Source organism: Piliocolobus tephrosceles, chromosome 8 (genome assembly GCF_002776525.5).
Source record: "Piliocolobus tephrosceles isolate RC106 chromosome 8, ASM277652v3, whole genome shotgun sequence".
NCBI classification, from domain to species: Eukaryota; Metazoa; Chordata; class Mammalia; order Primates; family Cercopithecidae; genus Piliocolobus; species Piliocolobus tephrosceles.
This window is the reverse complement of record NC_045441.1, coordinates 110309489-110336573: the sequence shown is the minus strand read 5'-3', so window position 1 is coordinate 110336573 and position 27085 is coordinate 110309489. Positions and strand designations below refer to the sequence as shown.

The window sequence follows — 27085 nt, the reverse complement described above, 5'->3', positions numbered from 1 at the left end:
GTGTGTGTGTGTGTGTGTGTGTGTGTGTGTGTGTGTGTGTGTGTGTGTGTGTGTTTTAACTCTAAGCAACTCCCAAGTTTTATTCTCAGCTGCCTACTCCTGTTTTCTAAGAGTTTCTCCAGTCTTTCAGGGGTCTTTCAGGAATCAACTGTGACTCCTGCAGTAACTAGTCCCAAACCCGTATCTCCATATCTGCCTTTTTACTTGTCCTCCAGACATTCAGCTCCAGCATTCTAGAGGTCGTGTCTGGTCAGGCCCCCTGCCCTCTGGTCAGGTGGTAGCCCTCTTGTTACCCAGTTTAGACCATTTTTGTGTGTTAGGATTGTGATCTGCCTGATGCATTGTTAAGCTTTTAGCCATATGAGGATCACACGTTTGTACTCACACTGTAGCAGCCACCTCGGTCCTCCAAGATGTCTCCATGAGGTATGTGCAAAGGTCCACATGATGCCCCAATATTTGGATTCCTTCTTCCTAGGAATTGGATACAAGAACAAGATAATAGGAGTCGCTAAAGTTATTCATTGTTGCATGAAGTTGGGTAGCTAGTTTAGAAAAGAGAAAATTAGATGAGGTGCCTGCAAAGGCACAAAGTCATTGGAACTAGATTTTAATCATGATAAATAGAAATCTGTTCTTTGAACACTGTGGTAATGCTTTTGATTATGATTATTTCCTTTTTTAATTTTTAGAAAAAAATATTCTGGAAAATGCCTTTCTATACTATACTCATTCCCTATAATATTCAGTGAAGAGTACTGAATCCTTTCTTACTTTGGACAGCAATGAATGGCAGAACCCTAAAGGGAATGTAAACTTGGCTGCCCAGGATCATGCTCCACCTCTCATCCAAGACATGGGTCGTCCAGTGTTTCCCACCAACACCTTTCATGGATCTGGGTTTTGATCCTTTTTCTCATCACTCTGAACTTTCTCACTTGAATGATCTTGTTGATCCGCTGAATATAATCTATACGGATTCTGAAATCTCATCTCTAGCCCTACTTAAGCATTTTCTGAGTCTGTCTAGGCAGGTCCTTTCCTTGATAATCAGGGGAACAAACTTTCCAGTTTGCTCAGTACAACCCTGTTTATGCCAGTCATCCCAGTGTAATTAACAGTGCCTCCTTTCACTCTCTAATGTGTTCCAGTTTAAACAACTGTAGGGTAATCCTGTTGGGGACCACATTCGCTTTTGCTTCCACCAGATAGCTCTTCTAGCACATTCTTGGGCCCAAATGTTTATACTTCTTAGCCAATCTGCTGCAATTCTTGCTTCTCCTCTCTTACTCCAATAGCATCACCTGGCATTTGTTTACTTGCTCCATCTTCCTAACTGAAAGAACTCAAATGATCAACACAACTCTAAATTTACTCTTTTACGAATAAATTTTGAATACGTTGTCTCCTCCATAGTCTTGTCAGCACTGTCCTTAGGGAGCCCTCATCATCTGCTATCTGGTCACATTCACGGTACTGCCGCGGTCTCATCATGTTCGGTCTCTCTGCTTCCCTTACGTTGCCATGTGAGGGGCCTTTCTAACAGGTGAACATGGTGATGTAATTACTGACTTCATGTCTTCCCAAGCCTCTATCACTTCCAGGGCAGGGATGCCTATCATAACAGTCAAGTCCCTTCCTGATCTAGTCTTGGTCTGTTCCCCTAGGCACACTTCTGTCTCCTTCCCTAGTGCATGCTAGGCTTTGATCACGCACACTGGTCAATGTGCAAACATCCTGTGCTCGCTCCCCTCCCTGTCTTTGTATCTGCTGTTCCCATTACCTCAAATGGCCTCTTCTCCTGTCTTGACCCCTCTCTGCCTGGAAAACATTTCAGCTTGTCTTGGCTTCTTGGAGTTAGGTGTTCCCAGGATACCTCTCCACACTTTGATTAGAGAGCGTGTACTTCATTGTAATTGTTTGCATGCCTCTCTGCCTCTCCATCTCCTCTGAACAGTTACTTTTTAATCCTTATACATACTGTGTCCAGCAGAGTCTGTGACCCAAAAGTACTAAATGTTTGCTGAGTCAGTAAGAGAATGGACTGCTTTCTTTTTTTTAACTGGTCTCCTTGCTATCACTCTCTTCCTTTCCAATGTAATCTTTCAGTACAACAATTGGTTTGCAGAACAGAGCTGAACATGGCACTTTCCTTCCCAAACACATCCTCATGCCTACAGAAAAGCATGCAAAGTGCATAGCACTCAACCCTTTACAGCTGACAGCAGCCAACTTCATCTTTGGCCGTGCACACCTAACTACCTTCTTGCTCATGTCATTATTTCCGACATTAACGGCTTCCATCTTCCCAGCCCTGTAAAGCAACAGGTACACCCCAAGGTTGTTCTCAGCACTTGAGCTGGGCTTTCGATGTATATTTGCAAACTTTTTTCACTTTCTTTCCCTCTGCTCAATATCAAATTCTTGGCTCCCTGCTCTGACTTTGATTTCTATCTCTAGCTCTCTGAACTCGGGGTTTCTACTGAATTTCCTGGACACTGGTACCTTACTTCTCAGCTCTGCTAAAAGGAGCCTGGCAATTCCCTCACTCCTCAACCTCTACTCTGTCCTTGGTCCATAATAACAGATCCCTCTGTTTCAACTGGACCCATGGGCACCCAGCATAAAGACAGCATTCTCCAGTCTCGATTGCAGGGAACTATGGCCAAATATTTGAGTTCCAGCAAGTGGAATGTGAGTGCACGTGAAAGCTGAGGCCTAAGCTACTTCTTTAAAAGGTCTCTGTTATAGCAGATGTCTCTATATCCTAATAGGAATTTAGCTTAAACTCATCCATCTAGATCCCTGTCTCCGTATCACTTGGTAGGACATCCTGCCCAGTTTAGGGCCCCTGGGACTCTATTACCAGAAGCAGAGACTGGGATCACAGCATTTGTCCTCTTCACACAATCCCATTCAACAAGGAGAGAGTATAGATACTTCTCTCCCTCTTTACCTCTTCCTGCTCCTCCATAAAGTAAAACTGTACTCATTGCTTCGCCAGCCCCTTTTCTGAGTGTATCAGGTCATTTTGCATTCCTCCCTGAGACATGGAATCGCTCTACCTTACCCACCATCAGGACCCTCAGCCCACATAATAGTCCCTGGCCCAAAGGGGCTTTGTGCCCTGCTTATAAAGTTGTTGTGAGGGCTAAACGAACATTGAATACTTGCAAAGTGTGGAATGTGCCTGGAACTTAGTATGTGCTCAAATAGTTCTTGTAGCTGTTGTTGTTGAGTGTCAGTGGGGCCAAAGTTTTCACTTTCTTTGAGTTCCCCATGCAGCCAGCACATGCTGCAGAATTAACACTTGTAGTAGTGTTTGGCTATGCACTACCTTCATAGGGACTGACATTCATGCTTCCTTAAAGAGAAAGTCACTGCTTATGGTCTGGCCCACTGACCTACCTGAATGTAAGAAAAATTAGAAATCACCTACTTTGAAGGTCAGAAATAAAAGACTATAAAAGAACAGGGTCAGGCAGTTCAGGAGTATTGCAAACTTGTGTTACACCTTTTATCATTTCTGTTTGTAATTTGAAGTAACAGTACTTAAATTGTCTTGAGATTAGTGACATTTGTTGATGTGCTATGGTATCTCACCAGTTAACTGGATATTTGGACTGTTTTCTAGCTGGTGATGATAATGTTGATTATGGTAATGATAATAGCTACTAATAACTACTGGGAGTTTAGTGCAGGCCATGAATATGAGAACTGTGTGTGCCTCTTTCGTTTAAGTCATGTTAACCTTATGAAATATAGATACTTGAAATACAGATAGGGAAATGAAAGCAGGAAAATGTTAAATGATTCCACAGCAGTGGTAGATACAGTCATTTTGGTTAGCAGGATTAGAATCCAGGTCAGTGGTGGCTCTTACCTACATTTACTGCAAGTTCTAACTTGCAAAATAAATGTGTGATTTTTATCACTTATCATCTTGAGAATTCACTAAGTTTAGTTCTCAGATTGCTTTCTAGTTAAGTTTCTAATTAGAGTTCATTTCTCAATCAACATTATATTATTCATTTACTGATTTTGTCCAAATTAGTAACAACAAATTGATATGAATTGACATTTATTTATCTGACTTTGTTTTCTGTTAATTTCTTAGCGATTTCTTTTTTTTTTTTTCATTGTCATCTTTTTTTTTTTAATACTTTAAGTTCTAGGGTACATGTGCATAACGTGCAGGTTTGTTACATATGTATACTTGTGCCATGTTGGTGTGCCGCACCCATCAACTCGTCAGCACCCATCAACTCGTCATTTACATCAGGTATAACTCCCAATGCAATCCCTCCCCTCTCCCCCCTCCCCATGATAGGCCCCGGTGTGTGATGTTCCCCTTCCCAAGTCCAAGTGATCTCATGCGATTTCTTAAATCTGAACTGTAGACCTATGAAAGTCAGACTTCCAGACTTTTAAGATTTACTTTTTTAATGGCCACATAATAATTGTACAGACTGCCAGACTTAAATGGCAAGTTTTAGAGAGATTCCTCCAACCTGAACAGGGTCAGGCAGGGAGAAACAAATATGCTAGTTGCTTCCCTTTGCAAGCAGGCAGATTTTCTTTACTCAGGAAACCCAAGGCCCAGTGTCCCATCTTTCCAACATCCAAGAAGGTTCTCTCTGTCAGCTTTACCCTCAGAGCAGCACTGGCTTCCTGTTAAAGTTTCACTGAATTGGTGGTTTCTGCTTACTCTTTGTTTTTCTTTCTGGCCCTTGGGGACTCACAGTACTTTCTAACGAACTCATTATGGCATTTAAAAGTATGTTTCAGAGGCAAATGAAGCAACTGGAAGTCATGTATACTCCTTGTGGAAGTGCAAATTGGTGTAGGCACTTTTGAAAGCTCTTTGCAGTATGGACTAACGTAGAACATGTGCATGCCCTGTGCACAGCAGTCCAGCCCTACCATATACCAAATACCCAACACGTGTTCACCACAGGACATGTACTAGAATGTTTATAGCAGAACACCAATGTTCATCAACAAGAGAATGGATGAGTAAATTTTGGTATACCACAATGGAATATAATGGAATCCCACATAGTAATCATTTTTTAATGAAGACAAATTCTGACTACTCCCAACACATGGATGAATCTTAGAGACATTATATTGAATGAAAGAAGCCAAATATAAAAATGCACCTACATACAGTACGATTCCATTTATATAGAGTTCACAAATAGGCCAAACCAATCTCTAAAATTAGAAATCAGATAGTAGTTGCCTCTGCGGGGGAGAGAGGAGTTAATTGTTGAGATGGAGTACAAAAGGGGCTTCCAAAGTGCTCCTTCCACAAATATGTTTGCTTTGTGATATTGCTTCAAGTGATACACTTCTATGTACTTTTCTATGTAGATATTATATTTATTTTATTTTATTTTATTTTATTTTATTTTATTTTATTTGAGACAGAGTCTTGCTTTGTCACCCAGGCTGGAATGCAGTGGCATGATCTTGGCTCACTGCAACCTCCGCCTCCCATGTTCAAGCAATTCTCCTGCCTCAGCCTCCGGAGTAGCTGGGATTACAGGCGCCCACAACCATGTATTTTTAGTAGGATGGGGTTTCACCATGTTGGCCAGGCCAGGCTGGTCTCAAACTCCTAACCTCAAGTGATCCACCTGCCTCGGCCTCCCAAAGTGCTGGGATTACAGACATGAGCCACCACACCCAGCCGGATATTGTATTTCTTTTAAAAATATTTTATATTAGAAGAGAAAAAGTATATTTTAAAAAATATAAAAAGTATATTTTAAAAGTGGATGAAAGGGTATGCTACAGAAAGATAAGAAAAGGCTATTCAAGATGACTTGATTTAATATATTGTTAGAACTGCAAGACAGCCCCATGCCTCCGAGTGGGTGTGTATACGTGTGTGCATGTGCGTGTGTGCGTGTGTGTGTGTGTGTTTAGGGGAGTGATGGGCAGGTCATTGCTTGTTTTGGTTATTAGTTCCTTTTCATGCTTTCTGGTCTATTCATTTTCTCCTCAGCCTTGTGAGAAATTAGCAAACAAATCATCAAGTGGTAAACATTGATATAGGAGAGTTCCTTGGTAAATATCCTGATGTAATACCTTGCCATGTGATTATTTATTAGAAAATGTATGTACATATATTGTCTCTTACTTTGCATTTGAAAAAATATGGAGGACTAAGACTTTTCAGTTCATAATTCTACTTTTTGAATGGAGATTTCCTTAAGCAACACAGAAGAAGAAAAGCTGAAAAGGAGAGGGAGCATCACTTCAGTATCTATAGGGAATGATTTTCTAAAATCTCAATCAACATGATGTGCATATTTTTCAAATAAAACATGGCAGGGTAACATCTCAAATACAAATATGCTTATGAGGACTCTTAGAATTTTTAAAATTAGAACCCTGCACTTATATTACCAGGAAAGCAGTTTATAGTCTAGAAGACAGCAAAGTACATCCCATTATAGCAAAAGTCTTCTGCTTTATGTTGCCAAATTACCATAAAAGGAGAATGTCTGCTGAAATTAATTTTGTTTTTAATTTCAATCTGCAGATTGAGTGATTAGCAAGCTATTTTTTTTCTTGAAACCTAAGAAGCTGTTCTGTGGAACAGTGTTATGATCCTATCATTTGCATTTAAATGAGCACTCTTTGCTTTGCATTTCTAGACATTGTTTAGTTTAATCTAAGATTAATCTGTATATTGGGGTTGATGGAATTGAAATAAGATTTATAGCTGTGAATTCTTGATTTGATTCTTATAGGCAACTGGCTTTTTCCTTTGGGTTTTGTACTCAAGTTAATTCATTTGGACTTGGAGGTAATCGAGCTCTTGTTTTTATAGAACTGCCTAGAAATCTTGTGTAGACACGGAGGGCTTGAGCCAGAAAGGAGAGACAAGTGCAATCGGACTGTGCATGATGTTGCCACTGATGACTGCAAGCATTTGCTGGAGAATCTGAGTGAGTGATGTTCAGAGCTTATTGTTTATCTTTCCCCTCTGCTGCTGGGGCCTCTGGTACAATGGGAAGAACTATTTACAGTTTTTGCATCTCCTTTTTAACCTTTTCGGAGCCCCAACCATGGCAGAAATACTGACTATAAGTGTGATAATTATTTTTCCATGTAGAATGACTTTTTGCAGAACTAATTGCTACTCAAATGATGCGGGCTTCTCCTTGTATTTTACTGACCTAGGAGAGCAATCTAAATAGTTATTGCATTTTTCTTCTGACTTAGATTGTCTTTCTAGACATTAGACTGGCAGGATATGAGAAATCCCAGCTATGTACTCTGCATCAGTTGATTGTATGAGGCAGGCAAGTTGGTTATCTCCCAGCACCTGGTTGCCTACTTTTCTGTGAAGATAATTGATGATCTTTTGGGTCCCTTTCAGCTCCAAGAGTATATGCTCCTCAGCATATTTTATAAAGGCTCACTTGTGGGTTTGTGAGTGTGGAGTATAGACCTTACGAAACATCATGACCTCTTACATTAAGATTATCACCCAATCCATCCAGTCAGCCAGCTGTATCAGTAATTCAGTTTTAGGATAAGCAGATTTTTAAAAACTTAAATAATGTTTTTATCTTCAACCTAATACATACCTTCATATACTTTTATTTTGTGAATGAAATTTCAGAATGGCTAGGAAGCATATATGCAAACTGTGTCAGTAAAGTTTAATATAAAAAGATAAAAGAGAATCATAGAAATTCTCTTTAAACCTGAGTGGGTTTTTTTTTGGTTGACAGAAGGTTTTATTTATCATTAAAGTCTAGCTTTCAGGACCTTAAACTTTTGAATCACTGCTCAGTGTCTGAAACAGTATCTTATATAGGATTTCTCTAAAATAGTTCTCTTATTATAAGCTGATGCTAACCTAATAACAAACATGGAAAACTTTCTGTTGGGCTAAAATTTTATTATGGAGTGTAAATGCTATCACTTAATTATATTCCACATTTTGATATTAAACATTTAAAAATGGAATAAGTAGATATAGCTGTGGTATCTTAGATGTGAAAAATATGAAGCATATTGGCATGGCTGGGATAGAGGTGTGATTAGAGGTGGGGAATTGGAAGGATGAGACAGCACAATGGATGTTTTGGGCAGTTTAATGCTCATTTCATTAGTTTTAACCTTATATGACAAAGATGAGTCAGTGAGATTCTTGATAGTGTATAATATGATACAAACGGTGTTTTGGAATTTCGTAGGCAGCTCTTTGTGGGACAAATCAACCTATAGAGAGTCTGGAAACAGATCAAGCATCAAAGAGTTTTAATGGTGAGTCCTCAGTTGGACCAGGGTGGAAGAGAGGAAAATGGTATATAATGAGGAGAGGGATGAGAAATCCTAAAACTGAGGATTAAGGAGGACTTTATGAAATAAAAGACTGGTATGGGAGACCTGAGTATAATTTCTATCTCGGACATGTTGGCAGGCTTTGCAGGTGTACATCCTGTGGAAGACTGGACATTAGGTAGTCTGATTTAAGGGAAAGGGCATCTGAATCCCAGCTCCCAGAAGTCTGTGTAATGTCAGGCAAGGTACTTAGCCTTCTCTCACCTTAGTCTGCTCACCTGTTAGTAGGGTTAATAATTATTCGTATACTTGAGTGCGAAAGAGTGGATCATTTCTTAAGGTCTTTCTAAGATTCCAATTCTGACAATCTGAGAGAAGTAAAAAAGACAGGATATGCATTTAGATTATGATTACTTCCGTAAGGCTGATGATAAAAGCTGTGAATGTAAATGAACTATAGAAAGTCATTGGGGCCGGGTGTGGTGGCTCACCTCTGTAATCCCAGCCCTTTGGGAGACTGAGGTGGGCGGATCACCCGAGGTTGGGAGTTCCAGACCAGCTTGACCAACATAAAGAAACCCCATCTTTACTAAAAAATACAAAAATATCTGGGCGTGGTGGCATATGCCTGTAATCCCAGCTACTCGGGAGGCTGAGGCAGGAGAATTGCTTGAACCTGGGAGGCAGAGGTTACAGTGAGCCAAGATGATGCCACTCCACTCCAGCCTAGGTGACAGAGCGAGACTCCATTCCAAAAAAAAAGAAAGTGAAGAAAAGAATGTGTCAAAGCAGAACAAAGATGCACAATTATTTTCATTTGTTGAACAAACTACTCCTCACCTAAGCACATAGCTAGAAGCACTCTTGCATGTGTGTACCAGGAGATATATGAAAATGTGTGTTGCAGCATTGTGTGTAGTACTAGAAAACCGAAAGCATTCTAAAGGGAAATCTATTAGGGAATGGTTAAATAGAATAAACTCTAGAAAATCCATATCTTAAAGGTACCAAGTAGCACTTAAAAATAAATTTTATCTATATAAATCACCTTAAATACATTAAAGAAATGTTGAGTGAAGAAGTCAGTTATAAAAGGACACATAATATAAAACCATCTGTGTAAAAAGTTTAAAAATACAACTCCAAGCCTATATTTGTTATAAGTACCACTAAATGAGGCAACGTGTAAAAATATGCATAGGGGAGGTAAGAGCTTCCCCATGGAAGATGTAAGTGAAAATTGAAGGGCTGAGCCAAGAAAGAGTGGAAAATAGAGACATTCCAGGTGAACTAGCAGCGTATCAGGAGGCACTGAAGGGGACGTGCTTTGGAGTCTTTAGAGGTATTTAGCTATATGCTGGGGAGAGGAGGGAGATGAGTGTGGAAGGTCTAGAGTGAGGTCATAAAAGGCCTTGTACTCCTTTTGATTCAATCCTCCGTGTAAGTTTTGAGGCAATCCCGTGGACCTGAATGAACAATTGAATGATTGCAAATAAGGGCATAAGAGGTAGGTAATGGGGAAATAATTATCTTGACACACAGGGTACCATAGATGGGGAGCATGACTGGTATCTAGTAAGAGGGAAGGAGGCCTGAACATGCAAGGGAGGAACAGGGCTGGAGAAACAGTGTCATGGTTCAAGTCATAGGTGTGCTGTGAGACAGGAATGATGTATAGGGTGAGGGGAGAAGTGAACTGAAGGCCAAGCCCAGAGAAACCCCTATCTTTAGGTCAGAGAAGATTTTTTTAAATGACTCTAAAAGAAGATTGGGAAATAGGAAGGAAAAGAGCCAGAAAACAATGGTGTATGGTCAGGCATGGTGGCTCACGCCTGTAATCCCAGCATTTAGGGAGGCTGAGGCAGGAGGATTGCTTGAGCCCAGGAGTTCAAGACCAGTCTGGGCAACATGGCAAAACCCCATCTCTTCAAAAAATACAAAAAAAAAATTAGCTAGGAATAGTGGCATGCGCCTGTAGTCCCATCTGTTCTCTACTCCATGGGGGGATGAGGCAGGAGGATTACCTGAGCCGGGGAGGTCAAGGCTGCAGTGAGAAAAGATGGCACCACTGCCCTCTAGCCTGGGTGACAGAGAAAGACCCCGTCTCAAAAAAGAAAAGAAAAGAAAACAATGGTGTAATTGGATTCAAGTTAGGAGACCTTTCTAAGAGGAAGAAGTAATTTAATAGTATCACATTCCCTAGACTGTAAGGGTTAAAAAAGAGTTGATTGCATTTGGCAAATAGGAAGTTACTGCTAACAGAGACAAGTTTCATGCAGTTATGTAGACAGAAGCTGATTATTTTAAGCAGAGAATAATATGGAAAGGCAGTGGAGAAATCTCTGGTAGAATAGTTTTCTTCATCCATTGAATAAACCCCTTTTTATTAATTCATTGAACCCATGCTTTTATTGAGCTACTCTTTGTGCCAGTCACTATCTTAGCCACTTGATGTAAGTCAGAATTTTTAAGAAGATTGTTCTCATCCTGAAGCTTATAGTCTAACATTAAGAGATAAAATGAACAATAAACATAAGAAAAATTTGTTTTTTGGCTTTGTGAGGCGGTGAGATATGCTATGGAAAAGACTAAGAGGGGATGGAGCTTGTAAGGGTGGGTTTTAGCTTTTAAAATGCTGGCCAAGTTTGCCTCACTGATGAGACATTGAAGCCAAGGCTTGAAGGAAGTGAACAGTGCAGCTATGTGGATATCTAAGGTAGGAGCTTTAGCACCAGTTGGACAGAGGCCTGAGGTAGCAGTATTCCTGTTGTGTCTGAGGAACTGCAAGGAGGGCAGGGTGACTGGGTTAAAAGGAAAGAGAAGCAGGAAGACAGGTCAGAGCCCTAGCCATTTCAGTGTTTGAGTGCAGGAGAGCAGTTACAGGGTGAAGGGGGGCCTGATCTTGTTGGAACGTGTAGGCCATTGTAAGAACTTAAGGTAGCCATTGCAGTGTTCGACTGTAGGAGAGATGGGATCTGATGCACATTTTAACAGTGGCACTGGCTGCTTTGTTGAGAATCAACTATAGGAAGTCACAGACAAATCAGGAACACCTGTTAGTACATGAATGTAGTATTCCAGGTGAGAGACAATTGTGGTGGCTCCGTGTAGGACTGTAGCAGATGAAGTGGTGAGAAGGACTTGGGTTCTGGATACAGTTGAAGGTAGAGTCAACAGAACTTCCTCATGGATTGAATGCGAAGTTTAAGAGAGGGAAGAGATTCATAGATAATTCAAGGTGTTCAGTCTGAGCAACTGGCGTGATGGAGTTGCCAGTACTTGTTAGGGGAAAGGCTGTGGATGAAACAGGTTTTGCTCATGAAGTTGGGGAGTTCAGATTTGGATGCAGGAATTTGAGATGTTTTTTAGGGTATCTATGTGGAGATGTCGAATCAGCAGGAATTCCCAAGACGAGTGAGAGGTGATGAATAAATGTGAAAGTCAGCAATCTATCAGTAATATTTAAAGTCATGGAACTGGATGAGATCACTAAGGGAATGAACATGCGCAAAGTAAATAGAGAAAGGAGCCCCGAAACACACTATCGTTAAGAAGTCTGGAAAAGGTGAAGGGAACAATAAAGGAACAACATTAAAGAGTGACCAAGGAGGTACTGCCTCCTTCCTGGAGAACTACCATCTATGGGTATGGAGATCCAGGAGGATTATATCAAGGAGAAAAGAGAGATCACTTGTGTCAGATACTGTGGATAAGTAAGATGACTGGGAGTCAGAAAATGGAAAATAAAGTAATCCAGCAGTTGGTTAGTTAATGGAAAAATCCAGTTTAAGAAGAGAATCTTATAAACGCGTGTTGTTTTAAAACATTTTAATTGTAAAGCATGCAAAGTAATTTTTTTAACCAACGTTTAGATAGACGTCTTTAGTGTGGCTTCTACTAATTAAAATTTCACGTACTCTTGTTTGAAAAAAACATACCTTTAATTCATCATCTATGATTTCTAGTGTTGGACTGCTTAAACACATTTATGAAGCAAACTAAAGGTAATATCTGTCCAGAGATTATTAAATCCTTTCTCATTTCATATAGTTGTCCCATTTATACCTCATTAGATAACATTTTTAGCAGTTCCTAAACTGTCTCTAAAGGATTCAACTTAGTTTTCAGAGGAACGGTAACTCATTATTTCATCAATTTATGGAATATTTAATTCACTAACTGTAGTCATCAGTTCAGTGAATATAGAATATTTGGAAACAAACACACGTAACTCAGTATACAATTCAGTCATGAGAACAGAAGTACATGGGGGTGCTACCCACTGTGCTGGAGCCTCAGTCAGAGAAATCGGAAAGAGCTTTTCAGAAGTTCATTCCTACTACCCTGTTAACCATTTATCAAATACTTACTGGTATTTACCATATACGAATATATAAAATCTATTACAAAAGTAAGTTCATTTATTCTTCATACCAACTCGATGTACATTCCCTCCATTTTATGGAAGAAATTGGGGTACAGAGAGATCAAGGCAATTTACAAGAACACACAGCTATAGGAGGCTGACCCTAACCCTGGGGCCCAACCCAAGGTTCTCAGTTACTATCCTAAGCATCCCAACCTGTCCAACTACAGCCTGCCTCATCCATGACATTATCTATGAAGGAAAGGAGAATATAGAGAACTCAGGGTCAAGGGAGGGTTATAGTTCTTTCAGATTTTTTTTTTAAAACTTGACAGTCTTGCTGATGGGAAAGAGTTAATGAAATAGAAAAAGCCAAAGATGCAAGGAAAGAGACAGTTCATGCAGCATGCTTCCAAAGAAACTGAAGAGATTGGGAGACAAAAGTTTACTCTGGTGTAAGAACGTTCAATATAATGTTATTTAATGGAATAAAATAGCTATCCTTTGGCTTGTATTTTTAAATGTTTGTATCTGCTTATTTTATATAATAGTTTTGCATTTTTTTTCTGTCTAGATTTTTTTAACTCCTAATTCTTTTACTCTTCTACCAGATGCTCTTAAAATACCCTTAAGGATTTCAGTGGGTGAGATTGAACCAAGCGACTATGGTTCTGATGACTTGGAATGCGAAAACACAATATGTGCTTTAAATATCCGCAAACAGACATCATGGGATGATTTTTCAAAAGCAGTGAGTCAAGCTCTGACAAATCATTTCCAGGCAATCTCTTCTGATGGATGGTGGAGTCTGGAAGACGTGACTTGCAATAACACCACCGATTCCAACATCGGCCTCAGTGCAAGAAGCATACGATCCATCACGCTAGGTATCAGCAGTCCTATGACGAAGAAAAAGTGAAATTTCTGGGTTTATTTGTGTTTATGGGTTTCATAACCTGATTCTTAGTTCATTGATTAAGCACATTCAAAGCTTATTGTGGCAGCTGCCGGTGATGAAAAACTTGAGTATTCACAATGTAGCCATTATGTAATGTTGCCTGTTAATATAAAAATGCTTTTATACCTCAAATAATACTGAAAGAGCAAAAAACATGAAAGCCCTTGATGAGGCTTTGTGATTGCACTCGCTGTTCTAGATAAACGCAAGAAACTAAACACCCCACAGCTGCTTGCTTTTGCACAAGTAATGAACACAGCTCAAAATTTGTTCTCGGGTTGACCCAGGAGCACTATAGTGCATTAGTACCTTACCTCCAGGACAGGTTTTCTGATGAAGTCTAGACTTGAAAGAAGCACTTTAATAAAGATATATTCAGTGCTCCCACATGGGATGAATCAGGGTGATAATTGGTTATTTCAATTTGATAGACAGCACAAAACAGATTCCAAAGAACTTAGGAGATTTGCTTTCTGCTGAGTATAGTAAGTTCTCTGTAAATATTAGTTGTCCCTGATTAGTTCCTTTCTTCTTGGTCCAGGAGAACTACCATCTATGGGGAACCTGCTCCTTTGCAAGGACTGTGTTGGGTGCTTTATAAATGGTCCTTTCAATGGTGTCATTTTACAGATAACTCTGTACAAGATGACTTGCTTGAGGGCACAGAACCAGTGAGCAAAGCAGACAGGATTCAAATCATATTCTGTCTGATAGAAAAGCTTGTATACTTTCAACAGCACCATACTGGAAAAGAATGGTCCAAGGTTGAGGGAAAGGTGGGCTTTTTACCGTTGCTATTTATCTGTCAGATTATTATATCAGAAAGTGTTGTATTCTGTTTACCCATATGTGTTTATTTACTTTCAAAACATGTTACTAGTTTTTAGAGAAGAGTATTCATGACAGCTTGATTTTATGGATCTTTGGTATGATCATTAAAATTACTATTATTGACTAGGCATGGTGGCTTATACCTGTAATCCCAGTGCTTTGGAAGGATGAGGCAGAAGGATCACTTGAGCCCAAGGGTTCAAGACCAGCATGGGCAACATAGTGAGACCTCATATTTACAAAACAATTTGTTTAAATTAGCTGGGTGCGGTCACATGCACCTATAGTCCCAGCTACTTGGAGACTAAGGTGGGAAGATCCCTTGAACCCAGGAGTTTGAGGCAGCAGTGAGCTATCATGCAGCCACTGCACTCCAGCCTGAGCCACAAAGTGAGACCCTCTTTAAAAAAAAAGATTATTATAGAATTGTTATAATGTACTTAAAATTGCGTTAAGAGATGATTCAGTTCTTAGGAACACATTTTGTCCACACATGAGGTATTACTCAAAATATGGTTCTGGCCCGGGGTCTGATAAACAAAGTCAGTACAACTGTGTATTGAAGGAAATGGTCCTCCATCAGCCTTTGTTCAGCTAATGTGGAAACTGACAAAGGCAGATGGATGTTCACTGCCAACAGATAAGTTTGCCTCTGTGAGCAGTGCATGCTAAGGCTTGATTGAGTATTGCAGTGTTCGTGCTTGTCTCAGAGGTATTGAGCACCCTAGTAGCATTTCACATCCAAAAATCATTGAGTTTTGTGGATAAAGGGCTTAATTTAGTGCCTTGCTGTAACCACTTCATAATTGGTAATTATTAGTGTTATTATTGTATGTATGTAAGTGAGTTTGCTGGATTCATAACCTAAGCTACATGAAAGGAACTTCAGGTCAGCAGATAAGCAGAATTACAGGTGGGTGTACATGTATATTGGAGGCATGCTGAGAGTAGATATTTAGGAATGGATCTGTGGAAGTTAGAGATGAAAACAAATACGTATTACCAATCACCCCCTAGGGAAGATACCTGTGGAGTGGCACCCTTTCAGAACAAGAGTGAGCAGAGGGCCCGCAATGGGAGAAAGCCTGCCTTATTCTGAGCACCTGAAATTATCTACTTTTTTTTTTTCTGGAATCTAAAAATTTGCTGGAAAGGGGATCAGGGACCAGATCATAAATGATCTCATATCTCATCCAAAGTGCTTAAGCTTTGAGCAACAAGCATTGGAAGAACCCTGAAACAGTTTTAGATTATGGTCAGCTTTGTTCTTAAGAGCTTAACCCTAGAAATACTTGAGTGGATATATTTGCTTTCTAGATCTCTCCCTGAATCCCTCCTATGGGCTGCTTTGGAGAAGTCTGTAGGTTGAAAGCCTTCCTTTCAACCTTCAACAAGAATTTCATTACGGAGCTAACCCCTTGTGTGGCCCTGTATGTGTTCCATATGTGCCTTTGACAATGTAAGCTCTAGATTCGTTAGGGTTCTCACAGAGGAGAGCATATGTTTTACGCTTGTGAGAAAAATCACTCATAAGCTGCCCTTGACATTTTATTTCATTTTTTGGAACTAGGAAATGTGCCATGGTCAGTGGGTCAGAGCTTCACGCAGTCCCCGTGGGACTTTATGAGGAAGAATAAGGCAGAGCACATCACTGTGCTTTTGTCAGGTAAGGATGTCCCTAACTAAGGGAACGTTTAAAGAGTGTTTGCTTCATGGCTGCCTCAGAGCACCAGTTCTTAAATCTTCACGTTTCATCCCATGTCTTCTAGCCACGCACATGTGACTTCCCCCACTAGGTAATTAGATGTTTTTTGAAATGTTTGATTAAGGGGAGGAAAATTCAAAAGCTATGTTCTTGACACCCATGGTGATGTCTGTCTGGATCATTGATTCCTGTCATTCTGATTGCATCACTCATTGGAAATAAACCAGAGGCCAAACTGGCATGCTGATAAGAGAATGACAGAGACTGTATTGTGCTTAATAATGCTTATAATGGTACAGGCTAATGTTTAGTGGGCACCTACTATGTGCTAGACCCTGTTGTTTATAGCATAAGTGTCAAATCATTTATTTCTCATAACCCAATGAGGTACGCATTTCTGCTTATCCTTATTTTATATCCAAGGAAATTCAGGCTCTGAGAGATTGATATTCTTGCCTCAGGTCATGCTACTGCTACGTGGTATAGGAACACTCAGTTTCTCAGCCCTTGATGCTAAACAGCTATGGATTTCATCATGTATTTTCCATACTTGGGAATGGAGTCTGAAAATTCAATCTTAACTAATAAATATTTATTTTATTACTTGAACTGGACGTACTGAAGTTTAAAGAAAAGTGTGAGGCCACCCCAGAAAATTGCTTTAGGCCCAAACAATGTATTGAGAGAATGGCAGAACTTGGGGGGAGGGGTGACGGAGTATTGCCAATGGACCTAATGCAGGCCAAGGCCAAAGCTTTCTGAGATTGCAATGATCTATGATAACTTTTACTTATGAACTGTAAAACATTGAGCCCAGCAATCAGCAGATACTGGGCACAGTGTTGGGACTGGGATCTGGAGGCCCTGGCTGTGGTTGCTGGGAGGTAGGCGGGCATCCCAGGGGGCGGGGGAAGGAGCAGCTGGGAGCTCTTGGGAGGTCAGGAGCAGTGGCAGTTTATCAGCCAGAACAAAGTGTGACAATATTTTCACAACAGAAAGGCACATTGGTGCCTCCTGGCCAAATGTCAGCTCTGCCTACGTAAGTCAAAAAACACACTTCTCTTTTATGATAGATTCTGTTGTATTTTGATCATTTATATTTAATAAAGGAATGCCCATTTTTCTTCTTTGTCCTTTCCTACAGGTCCTCAAGAAGGCTGCCTCAGTAGTGTGACTTATGCCTCCATGATCCCTCTCCAGATGATGCAGAACTACCTCAGGCTGGTAGGTGGACACTGCTGGGTCGAGGCCTGTGTTTCCCGTCCCTGCCACTGGAAAACTGGGTGGCCCATTTTTATGTTTAAAGGAGTGCAAGCCCTCCAAACCCACCCTGTGCTCTGACACCATTACCTTTCCCACCAGCCCCCTCTCTGGCAGGCTGCCAATTACATAGTCTGGATGTCTGTCACTGTCATCCGGGTATCTATTGCCTGGATCCAGAGGCCACCTGTGACCTGTGAAGTGTTATAATTTGGGCAGGAGCAGGTTGTCTTCCTTTAACAAGGACTTGATTGATGTCAAGTAAATGATGATCACTATGGAAGGGAATGACCACAAGTATTAAGATGTCTTACTATAAACTTTTACGACTTAAAATTGAGTAAAGATGCTAGCATTAGTGAGACGGTTAATTTGGCCACTTTAACAGAAACCAAATAATTACAGCTTAAACGGGATAGAAGTTTATTTTTCTCAAACATGTAAGTCCCAGCAGGTGAGAGGCCTGGGGAGGGAGAAGTGGCAGGGTGACCTCCCCAGGATCTCAGCACCCTTTCTCCCTGCTCCACTCTTCCCTGGGATGTTGTTTGTGTTGCTTGATCAAAGGTAGTCACCACTCCCACTCCCACTCCCACTTCCTAGCTGGAAGGAGACAGCCTGGAGGGCAAGCCTTTCCTTTCAGGGGAATTGCACGTGTCATTTCTGCCCACATCCCATTCAACAGAACTTAAGACACCTGTCGCTGCCTAGCTGGGAAGTGGAACCTTTTGCTGGGCAATCGTGCACCCACCTAAAACCAGGTGGTCTGTTACTAAAAGGAAGAAGAAGAATATGATCATTAAAAGAAAGTAGCAAATTATAAATGTAAAATGGATAAATGTAGTGCTTTGCATTCATTACATACTTATTACATGCCATGCAATATGCCAAGTGCCGTTATGATTTATTTTATTTATCCTTCAAAACATCCCTGTGAGATAATTTCATCCATTTTATACATGGGGAAACTGAACAGAGAGAGGTAAAATGCTCAGAGTCATGCATCTAATAAGTGATGAAGCCAGAATTGTGCAAGTCTCTGATGTGTATGAGATCTATCTAAAACTAATACTACTGGTATAAAACATCAAAAAATAATTTTGCCTGCTGCCTTAATTTAGATGACCTTTTTAAATAAATGAGTTGAAACTATGACCCTTGACAAAAGTTGTTTCCGTAGACTGTGAATTGATGCCTTTGTTTTCACTCCTTATGAAAAGAAGTATTCAAAACCATTCCATTGATCATCTAGCCAGGCTCAAAGTTAGGATTAACTGTGGCTGTACCAGCAGCCCCAGTAGCAGAGAAACATTCAGAGCCTCACCATGTAGAAAAGGTGGATTCTCCTGAATCTGATACTTTGACTTCTTTGCTTTACTCTTTGTCCCCCTTCCTAAAAGCATCAAAGTATGCCTGTGATAGGAAGGAGATCTATATCATTACTTGGCTTACATGAAGGTGGAAGGGTATGATCAACTGGTTTTCAGGAATGTTAGCCTCAGGCTCTCAGTAGAATCAGCTGGTAGAACCACTCCCTCCTCTCCCCTTCCCCATTCTCAGCTTCTCCATACAAGGCAAGGTTCTGACCCAGGGCTTTTCCTTCATCCATTAAGATGATAAAACATAACTGCAAATTAGTGTTGACTAGCAAATCTGGAAAATGAAATGTCTGCTAGTCACATTATATGTAAAATATTCCAAGTACACTTATATGTGTGCTCCCTTATACATAAGACATAGTTTTACTACCAGTTAACAGCAAATCAGAGACAAACCCTGTTGTTAATTCTATTCTGAGTTCAGTGAGTGTACATAAAAGGCTTTTTTAATCCAACGATTAACTCTTGAATGAATACAATAAAAATGTATCACTTATTTCGGCAGTCACTGCAAAATTTAAAGTGACTGAGACAACAATATATCATAATGGTTGTGAATGTTTTCTCTTCCATAAACAATTATAAGCCCCTTAAGAGCATAGGCCCTGTGTTATGCATTTTTGTGTCCTGTTATTTCAATTGTTTCACAGCTGTTTATTGAGAGCCTCTTAAATGCAGGTAATGTTTTAGAAACTGAGGATAGAGCTATGTATAAGACACATTCCCTGGCCTTATAGATTTTGCCTTCTAGTGGTAAGGAAGGCAGATTTAAAAAAAAAATCAAATGAATAAATGCATATGTAATGTGATGACCAGCACTAACACAAGTGTGAGGTAAAATAAAGCAGACAAGGAGATAAAGAGTGGGTGGAAGGGGAGGCAGAAAGCACTATTTTTAGATGGAGTTATCAGGAAAGATCTTACTATAGTGATGTTTGGACTGAAAAACAAATGAAGTGAAGGGAGTCACCTTGTGGAGGGTGTTTGAGGTCCAGGGAACCACAGATACAAATGTATCTAGGTTGACAGTGAAGTCTGGGAAATGATCAGAAACTAGATCATGCAGGAATATGGCAAAAAAATTTAATTTTACTCCAAGTGGATAGGAAGCCACTGGGGAAATTTGAGCCAGAGAATGGCATAGCATCCCAGTTCCACAAATAGCTACAGGCACATTGATGTGTGTTGAATTGTTGGAAATCTGTACAGTAAATATACAAATGTAGTAATAGTTGACTTTGTTTACCTTCAACTTTTATCTTATGTTCCGGGGTACTTGTGCAGGTTTATTAAATAAACATGTGCGATGGTGATTTGCTGCACAGATCATCCTATCACCTGGATATTAAGCCCAGCATCAATTAGCGATTCTTCCTGATGCTCTCCCTCCCTCCAACCCCCACTGTGACAGGCCCCAGTATGTGTTGTTCCTCCCACTCCACCATGTGTTCATGTGTTCTCATCATTCAGCTCCCACTTATAAGTGAAAACATGGAGTGTTTGGTTTTCTGTTGCTGCATTAGTTTGCAGAGGATTTTGGCTTCCAGCTCCATTCATGTCCCTGCAAAGAACATGATCTCATTCCTTTCTATCGTTGCTTAGTATTCCTTGGTGTATATGTACCACATTTTCCTTATCCAGTCTATCATTGATGGGCATTTAGATTGATTCCATGCCTTTGCTATTATCCATAGTCCTGTAGCGAACATATGTATGCATGTATCTTTATAATAGAATGATTTATATTCCTTTGGGTGTATACCCAGTAATGGGATTGCTGGGTCAAATGATATTTCTGCCTCTAAAAAGAAATGAGGATTCATGACACTGTCTCCCACAGTGGTTGGACTAATTTACACTTCCACCTACAACGTAAAATTGTTCCTTTTTTTCCACAACCTTGCCAGCATCTGTTGCCTCTGGACTTTTTAATAACCACCATTGTGACTGGTGTGAGATGGTATCTCATTGTGGTTTTGATTTGCATTTCTCTAATGATCAGTGATGTTGAGCTTTTTTTCATGTGTTTGTTGGCCACATGAATGTCCTTTTGAGAATTGTCTATTCATGTCCTTTGCCCACTTTTTAATGAGTTTGTTTGTTTTCTTGTAAATTTGTTTAAATTCCTTGTAGACTCTGGATATGAGACCTTTGTCAGATGGATAGATTGCAAAAATGTTATCCCGTCCTGTAGGTTGTCTGTTCACTCTGATGATAGTTGCTTTTGAATAGTTAACTTTTTTTTGAGCATTTATTATACACCAACCTCTGTTCTAAATATATGGATAATCTCATTTAATCTTTCTGTGAGATAGATATCCCATACAAGTTACATTTTACAAGTAAATAAACAAAGACTCAAAGTAATTTACCCAGCGTCTCCAGCAATTAAATGGTGAGACCCACGGAGTTGAAACTAGCCTTTCTGCCTACTCATGCATGTAATCATAGTTTATTAGCCTAGGTTATTAGCCTATTGATTAAGCATTGCAGTACCAGTAGTTACTATTTATGCAAATATCTAAAATGCATGTGTTAAAACCCTTATGCAGAAAACCACATATAATGAAGACTTTAAATCAGGATTCTGTTTCTGTTTCTATTTTTTAAAATGATGTTATTTTTAAATACTTTTATTGTTAAAAATAATACAAGTACATTTTAAATCTCCACCCTTGATTTAATAGAGGAAATATTCAACCCAATTGAGTTTTGAATCACTAGTAATTTATCGTAATTGTTGAAATTTTTGCATTAACTTAAACATTTCTCTTAACCAGTTGCAATTTTTTGTTAGGTTATTTGAAACCTCGTATTATAATAATTCAGTGACTATGAATCATTATTACATTAGAAAAAATGTTGGAGTTCGATCATCTTGATCTGAGTGCTCCTTTAAAATTAAGACTCTGAATGTCCTGGATGGGATCCTTGACAGATTCTTCTACCTGTTTTTCATTCACTCCAAAATGTGCCGTGCCAGTCATTGAGAAGCATCATTAGGAGAGCCTAGTTATTCTCCATCCATTCCCAAAATAAATTTGCTACTTTCCCATAAAAATAAGGTTGTAAGTGATGGTTATGTGTCTAAGACATCCCACAACCCTGGTAGCAGAGGGCCAGCTCTAGCCTGATCTTTCTCAGGGAAGGGAGGAGCAAGCCTGGGTGAGGTCCTAGTGGAAGTGGGAAGCAGCCGGTTGCCTGATACGAGGAAGAGGTGCCTCTACCACCAGTGGAACATTTGGCTTCCACGGCAATAGTGGAAGAGGATCCTGGGCAGTAAGTGTCTGCCCAGAAAAGGTCTAAAGCAGAAAAACTTCATGAATTCCAGAGCTGGCTGACAAGGGAGCAGTTATGTCTAAAAGTTCCATCTTATAGTTTTATGTTTTTAAAATAGCTGTAATACCCAAATTATTATGTCTGTATCAATAAATGGGGACCTGTCTATATTTAAAGTTAGTAACCAAGTCTGCTGTGTATGTGAACTGTAATTTCTCTTAGATTCCTACTACTCTTATACCTATTCTTTAAAAGGGACTTCAGCAAATGATTAAAATGCTCTCTACTATGAAGAATTCCAGTTTTTTGTATTCCAAATGCTGGATGTACCAATATTGTTTGAGGAAATTTTATGTTAATGAATAGACCGTAATTGTGTCATCAGTGGCTCTAAAGTCACAAGTAAATCAGTTATTTAAAATCAGGTGTCAGATGTGGGTGGAATGAAATTTGTAGCTATAGAGCATGTGATTTCAACGATCCCAATTTTACTGGCTCTATAGTGCCCTTTTATTTTTCTTTTCTGTTTAGTCAGCACAAGCTGGCCTGGAACTGTCTCTGGACAGAAGCTTCTTTTCCTCGGACTATGTATGACAAGTGAAACTCCAAACAAAACTTAGGATTTATTGCTTTAAATTCCACAGCTCTGCAAACACATTACAGGTGCCACATCAACAGTAGTGGAGATCACAGCTCTTCTGGTAAACCCCATTCTGCAGGAAAGCATTGTGGAGGGAAAAAAATAGAGATGCATGGTCTATTGTTGAGGTCACTTGTTTCCATTTAATCCAGAATCTGTTTGGCTCACAAAGCACTAATTGACATGTGATGAGCTTCCTGAATAGTCTGTGAAGACACAAGAATAAAAGGGATTGGTACCAATTGTGATAATGAGGCCAGTGTCCCTTTACCAATAAGCAGAAATGCCACACTATAAATGTGCACTTAGCGGATAATTCTGGTAACCGCAATTAAGACTGTAATTTTAAAAGTTTTGTTTGATCTTGTTCAAAGAACAGATCTCCTTTCAATACAATTAGAATATTTATACCCCTCTTTCCCCAAAAAATCTGCCTGTGTATTTATCTTTAGAGCCCTCTGCTGGAAGCATGGAGTATATATATTCATTATACCCAAGATTTTGATATTTGGAGAAAGATAATATAACTTCAAAACAATATGTAAAGTCTTAGCAAAGCTTTGCATGTTCGCCCCAGTTCTGACAGAGTAACAGGTTCCCAGTAATTGAACGATTTTTGTTGTTGTTCAGAATTTAAATGGTAACCAATGCGACTGTATCATTTGATGAGATAACAGAATACCATTTACAAAAAATTGGTAATACCTGAAATGAAGAGAAACCTACTAATGAAGTGCATGCATTAAAATGTATGAATGATCTGGAAGTATATCCATTTGTTTTTCTCTTTACCTACCTAATTCACTTACTTATTTATATTTCTACTTTATCCCGTGAAGGACTTTAGACTATATAAATGCAAAGGGCTTACTTCTAGTGAATGGCCTTTTCAATGAAATTTTAAATTGAATGTTTCCTGCATGCGTTTCCTAAAACCTACAGTCTGAGAACAAATGAAGTGTTGAAACTAAAGACAGCTCCTTTATGAAACTGGGTCCCTTTATGTTATTTGATTCCAAAATCAATCTTAAGAAAGTATAGGCAGTTTGACAGGGTGGCCATAATGAATAGAGCACTCTTGTTTTCAGAAGTGAGACAAGATTAAATAGCCATGCTAGTTGAAAAATCTCAGGGGTAAATCTTGAAAATCTTTAGCCTGTTTATTTTCAGTAAATCTTAAAACTTGGTATCCTGATTCACTGGTGTGAAACAATCCACGACTTCTGAAAAATAAATTCTACCCAGTAAATCATAGCAATTTGGGATTAATTTAGAAAGCTCAAGAGCTCTGGTTTAAAATTGCACCTGGCTAGCAAATTGTGTACGTAATACACAATTTCCCACTAAAGTACTTTTGAAAATTGGCAAAACCTCACAGTCACAAAAAAATAGAACTGAGGTCTGTCTTCAGCAAGAATCTGGAAGCATTTTCTACTCTCGTTAAGAGTAATAGAGTATTAGGCCCACTTATGTGAGGCCTACCTGAAATTAGGCAGGAAATCATTATCATCATTCCCCTACCATCTTCCTGGTGGTTAAAAAAAAAAAAAAAGATTTATACCAGTTACAAAATTGGGCATTTATCCTTTACTGCATAGTCTCTGCTTTTTGCAGCACTATGATATTCTCCTCCACTCCCAGGAGGCCTTTCCGCATCCGTCTGAAGACTGCGGGTCCTAGAAATACCTGGACAAAAAGTTGGTGGGGATTAGTGAAACTGTGCTACATCCTAGGAGGTAGATTCTCCATAAGCACTCAGCAGGGATGGGGACAGAAGCTGCTGGGCTGTGGTGCTTCCTGGGACTGTGGTTTATCCTCATGCATTATCTGCTGTGTTGGACAGCAGGAGTTCCTTCCACTGCAGCCATTGCTAGACCCAGGAGTTTAACCAGCAATTGCAGACACCAAGTTTTCATCCACCCACTGACCCAAGAAGGAGATTCAGCCACCCAATTTGTGGACAGTGAGTGAAGCCAGTGGTGGTCCACACATCCTGCTTTCCTGCAAAATTCTTCCTCTGGTTTCATAGCACATAAACAAATAATAACAAAATAACCGTATACCTATGGAAGAATACTGCAGATCAGTTTTCAGTCTGCAAACTCAGGGAAGAAAACACCCTTAAAATTATTTTCTAGTGTCTTAGTCCATTCAGGCTGCTGAAACAAAATATCATAGACTGGGTGGCTTATAAACAACAGAAATGTATTTCTCACAGTCCAGGGTATGGAAAGTTCAAGATCAGGGTGCCAGTAGATTCAGTGTCTGGTGAGGGCCTGTTTCCTAGTTCATAGATGGCACCTTCTCACTCAATCCTCAAGTGGTGGAAGGGGCGAGGGGTTCCCCTTAGCCTCATTTATAAGGGCACTAATCCCTCCTCACAACCCCAACTCCTAATACGATCACCTTGGGGGTTAGAATTTCAACATATGATTTGGGACCAGGGGAAGCAACACAAACATTTTGACCACAGCAACTAGGAAAAACAGAAAAAGTTGGGAAAATTATGTTCTTTATCTACAGAATGCAAGGTGGTAGACTGTGAAAGCAGAGCAGGAAAGTCATAGTAGAGTCTGGGCTTAGATTACAAGGAAAAGTTTAGGAGATGGATGAGGTAAGGAACTATAAGAACAATTGAAAATGCAATGGCATAAAGTTGCACTTGACTGTAGAGAACAGAAGTGAGATCGTGAATATTCTTTTGCGTGTTGTGCAAGACTAACTTGAGGAGCTCTCAATGCAAAGAGGACAGAGCTATAACGGTGAGGTAAGATGACATACTCGCAGAAAACAGAGAACTTAAGCATTATAGGTGTTCATTATAAAGAGAACTAGAAGAGAAGAAATTACGAAAAAATTGGGGGAAAATTTCCTAATCCAAAAAAGTTCTGACTATGCATATCAAAAGGACTTACCATGTTCCATTTAAGATTGGGAGAAAGAGGCTGTAACTAGACATATCTGGGCAACATTTTTTAATGACAAGTACAATCTGTATATTGCCCAGGCTTCCCCATCTCATAAGTATAAATGAAAACATATTATTCTTCAGTAATTATTTATTATTTAATAATAATGTACCCCTGCAGACTTGTGGCCCCATTGCCTTACTGCCTAGAGGCAGAACCTCAGCAGCACTTTCTCGGGTATTCTTTCCTGTGTCTCTGGGGAAGTTCCTGCTCCAGGTTTGGTCCTTGCCTGCACCTCTACCCTAAGCCTTTTATTGAAGGCATACTAATAATTGAATAGTATTCCAACTCAGAGAATATTACTGGAGGCTACCAGACATGCTGTCTTTCAGAGCCTAAAACCCAGTCCCAAGCCCAACATCAAGGAGACCCTTACAGGATCACTGCCCCCTTAGCTCGTGGTCTGACTCCTGGTGGTCATGCCTGGCTTTCCTCCACTTCCCAGAAGTGCTCACCAACTTTCCTTAGTCTCTTTAGAATCTAAACCTCATGTCTTTTTTTTTTTTTTTCCTTGAGACAGAGTCTCGCTCTGTTGCCCAGACTGGGGTACAGTGGCACGATCTTGGCTCACTGCAACCTCCACCACCCAGGTTCAAGCGATTCTCTTGCCTCAGCCTCCCAAGTAGCTGGTATTACAGGCGCCTATCACCACAACTGGCTAATTTTTTTATTTTTAGTGGAGATGGGGTTTCACCATATTTGCCAGGCTAGTCTCGAACTTCTGACCTCAAGTGATCTGCCCTCCTTGGCCTCCTAAAGTGCTGGGATAAAAGGCATGAGCCACCACAGCCTGCCCAAAACTCAAGTCTTAAAGGCCCTGGGTAAGGAAAAAGTTACCTCATCTCTTACGCTAAGAGCTTTTCTTCAAGCCTTCCTTTTATATCCCACAATCTGCCTCCCTGTAATGATGGACTGGGGCATATTTACTATCTTCACAGAAGTCCATCCCAGCTACCATAAAGGATGGGCCTTTTCCTGTGATCTCAAAGGGACAACCTCATCAGAGTACAAGAGAGAGACAACACAGAGATATACACACACGTTCTTACATTGTCCTGTACTAGATTATAGAGAGAACAAACTCAAAACTCCCATTAAGTCTGGGTGGCTCAATCTTCACATGTGAGCACTATCAGTTGTATCAGTTAGGTTAGAGCCTCACCTGTCCAAGTCCTTTCCTGCAAGACCTTGCTGCAAGACCTGCTTTCCATTAAGAAAGCTTCTCCCAAGCCTGTGTGCTGGGCGGGGGCAGGGGTGTCCGCCCTCAAATCACAGAAGTGGGAGGCTGACTTTCCTCTCCACATTTTTCTCAAGACATCGCTGCCTTTGCCCTGTGTAGATGATAAGTGTCTTTCCATCCAAGTGCTTGCTGAATCTCCATGTTCTCAGGC

General features: G+C 40.0%; 1 protein-coding gene across 2 annotated transcripts in view; it reads left to right on the top strand.

The window, feature by feature from the left end:
* The window catches only part of CTTNBP2 (cortactin binding protein 2), a 164208-nt gene that overhangs the window by 100788 nt on the left and 36335 nt on the right, over positions 1–27085 (top strand). For both annotated transcript variants that reach the window (XM_023228243.2, XM_026454312.1), the window contains exons 9-12: positions 6845–6962; positions 13288–13563; positions 16036–16131; positions 17315–17394. In XM_023228243.2, coding sequence (XP_023084011.2) covers positions 6845–6962; positions 13288–13563; positions 16036–16131; positions 17315–17394 — 570 coding nt within the window. The remainder of the gene's footprint in view (positions 1–6844; positions 6963–13287; positions 13564–16035; positions 16132–17314; positions 17395–27085) is intronic.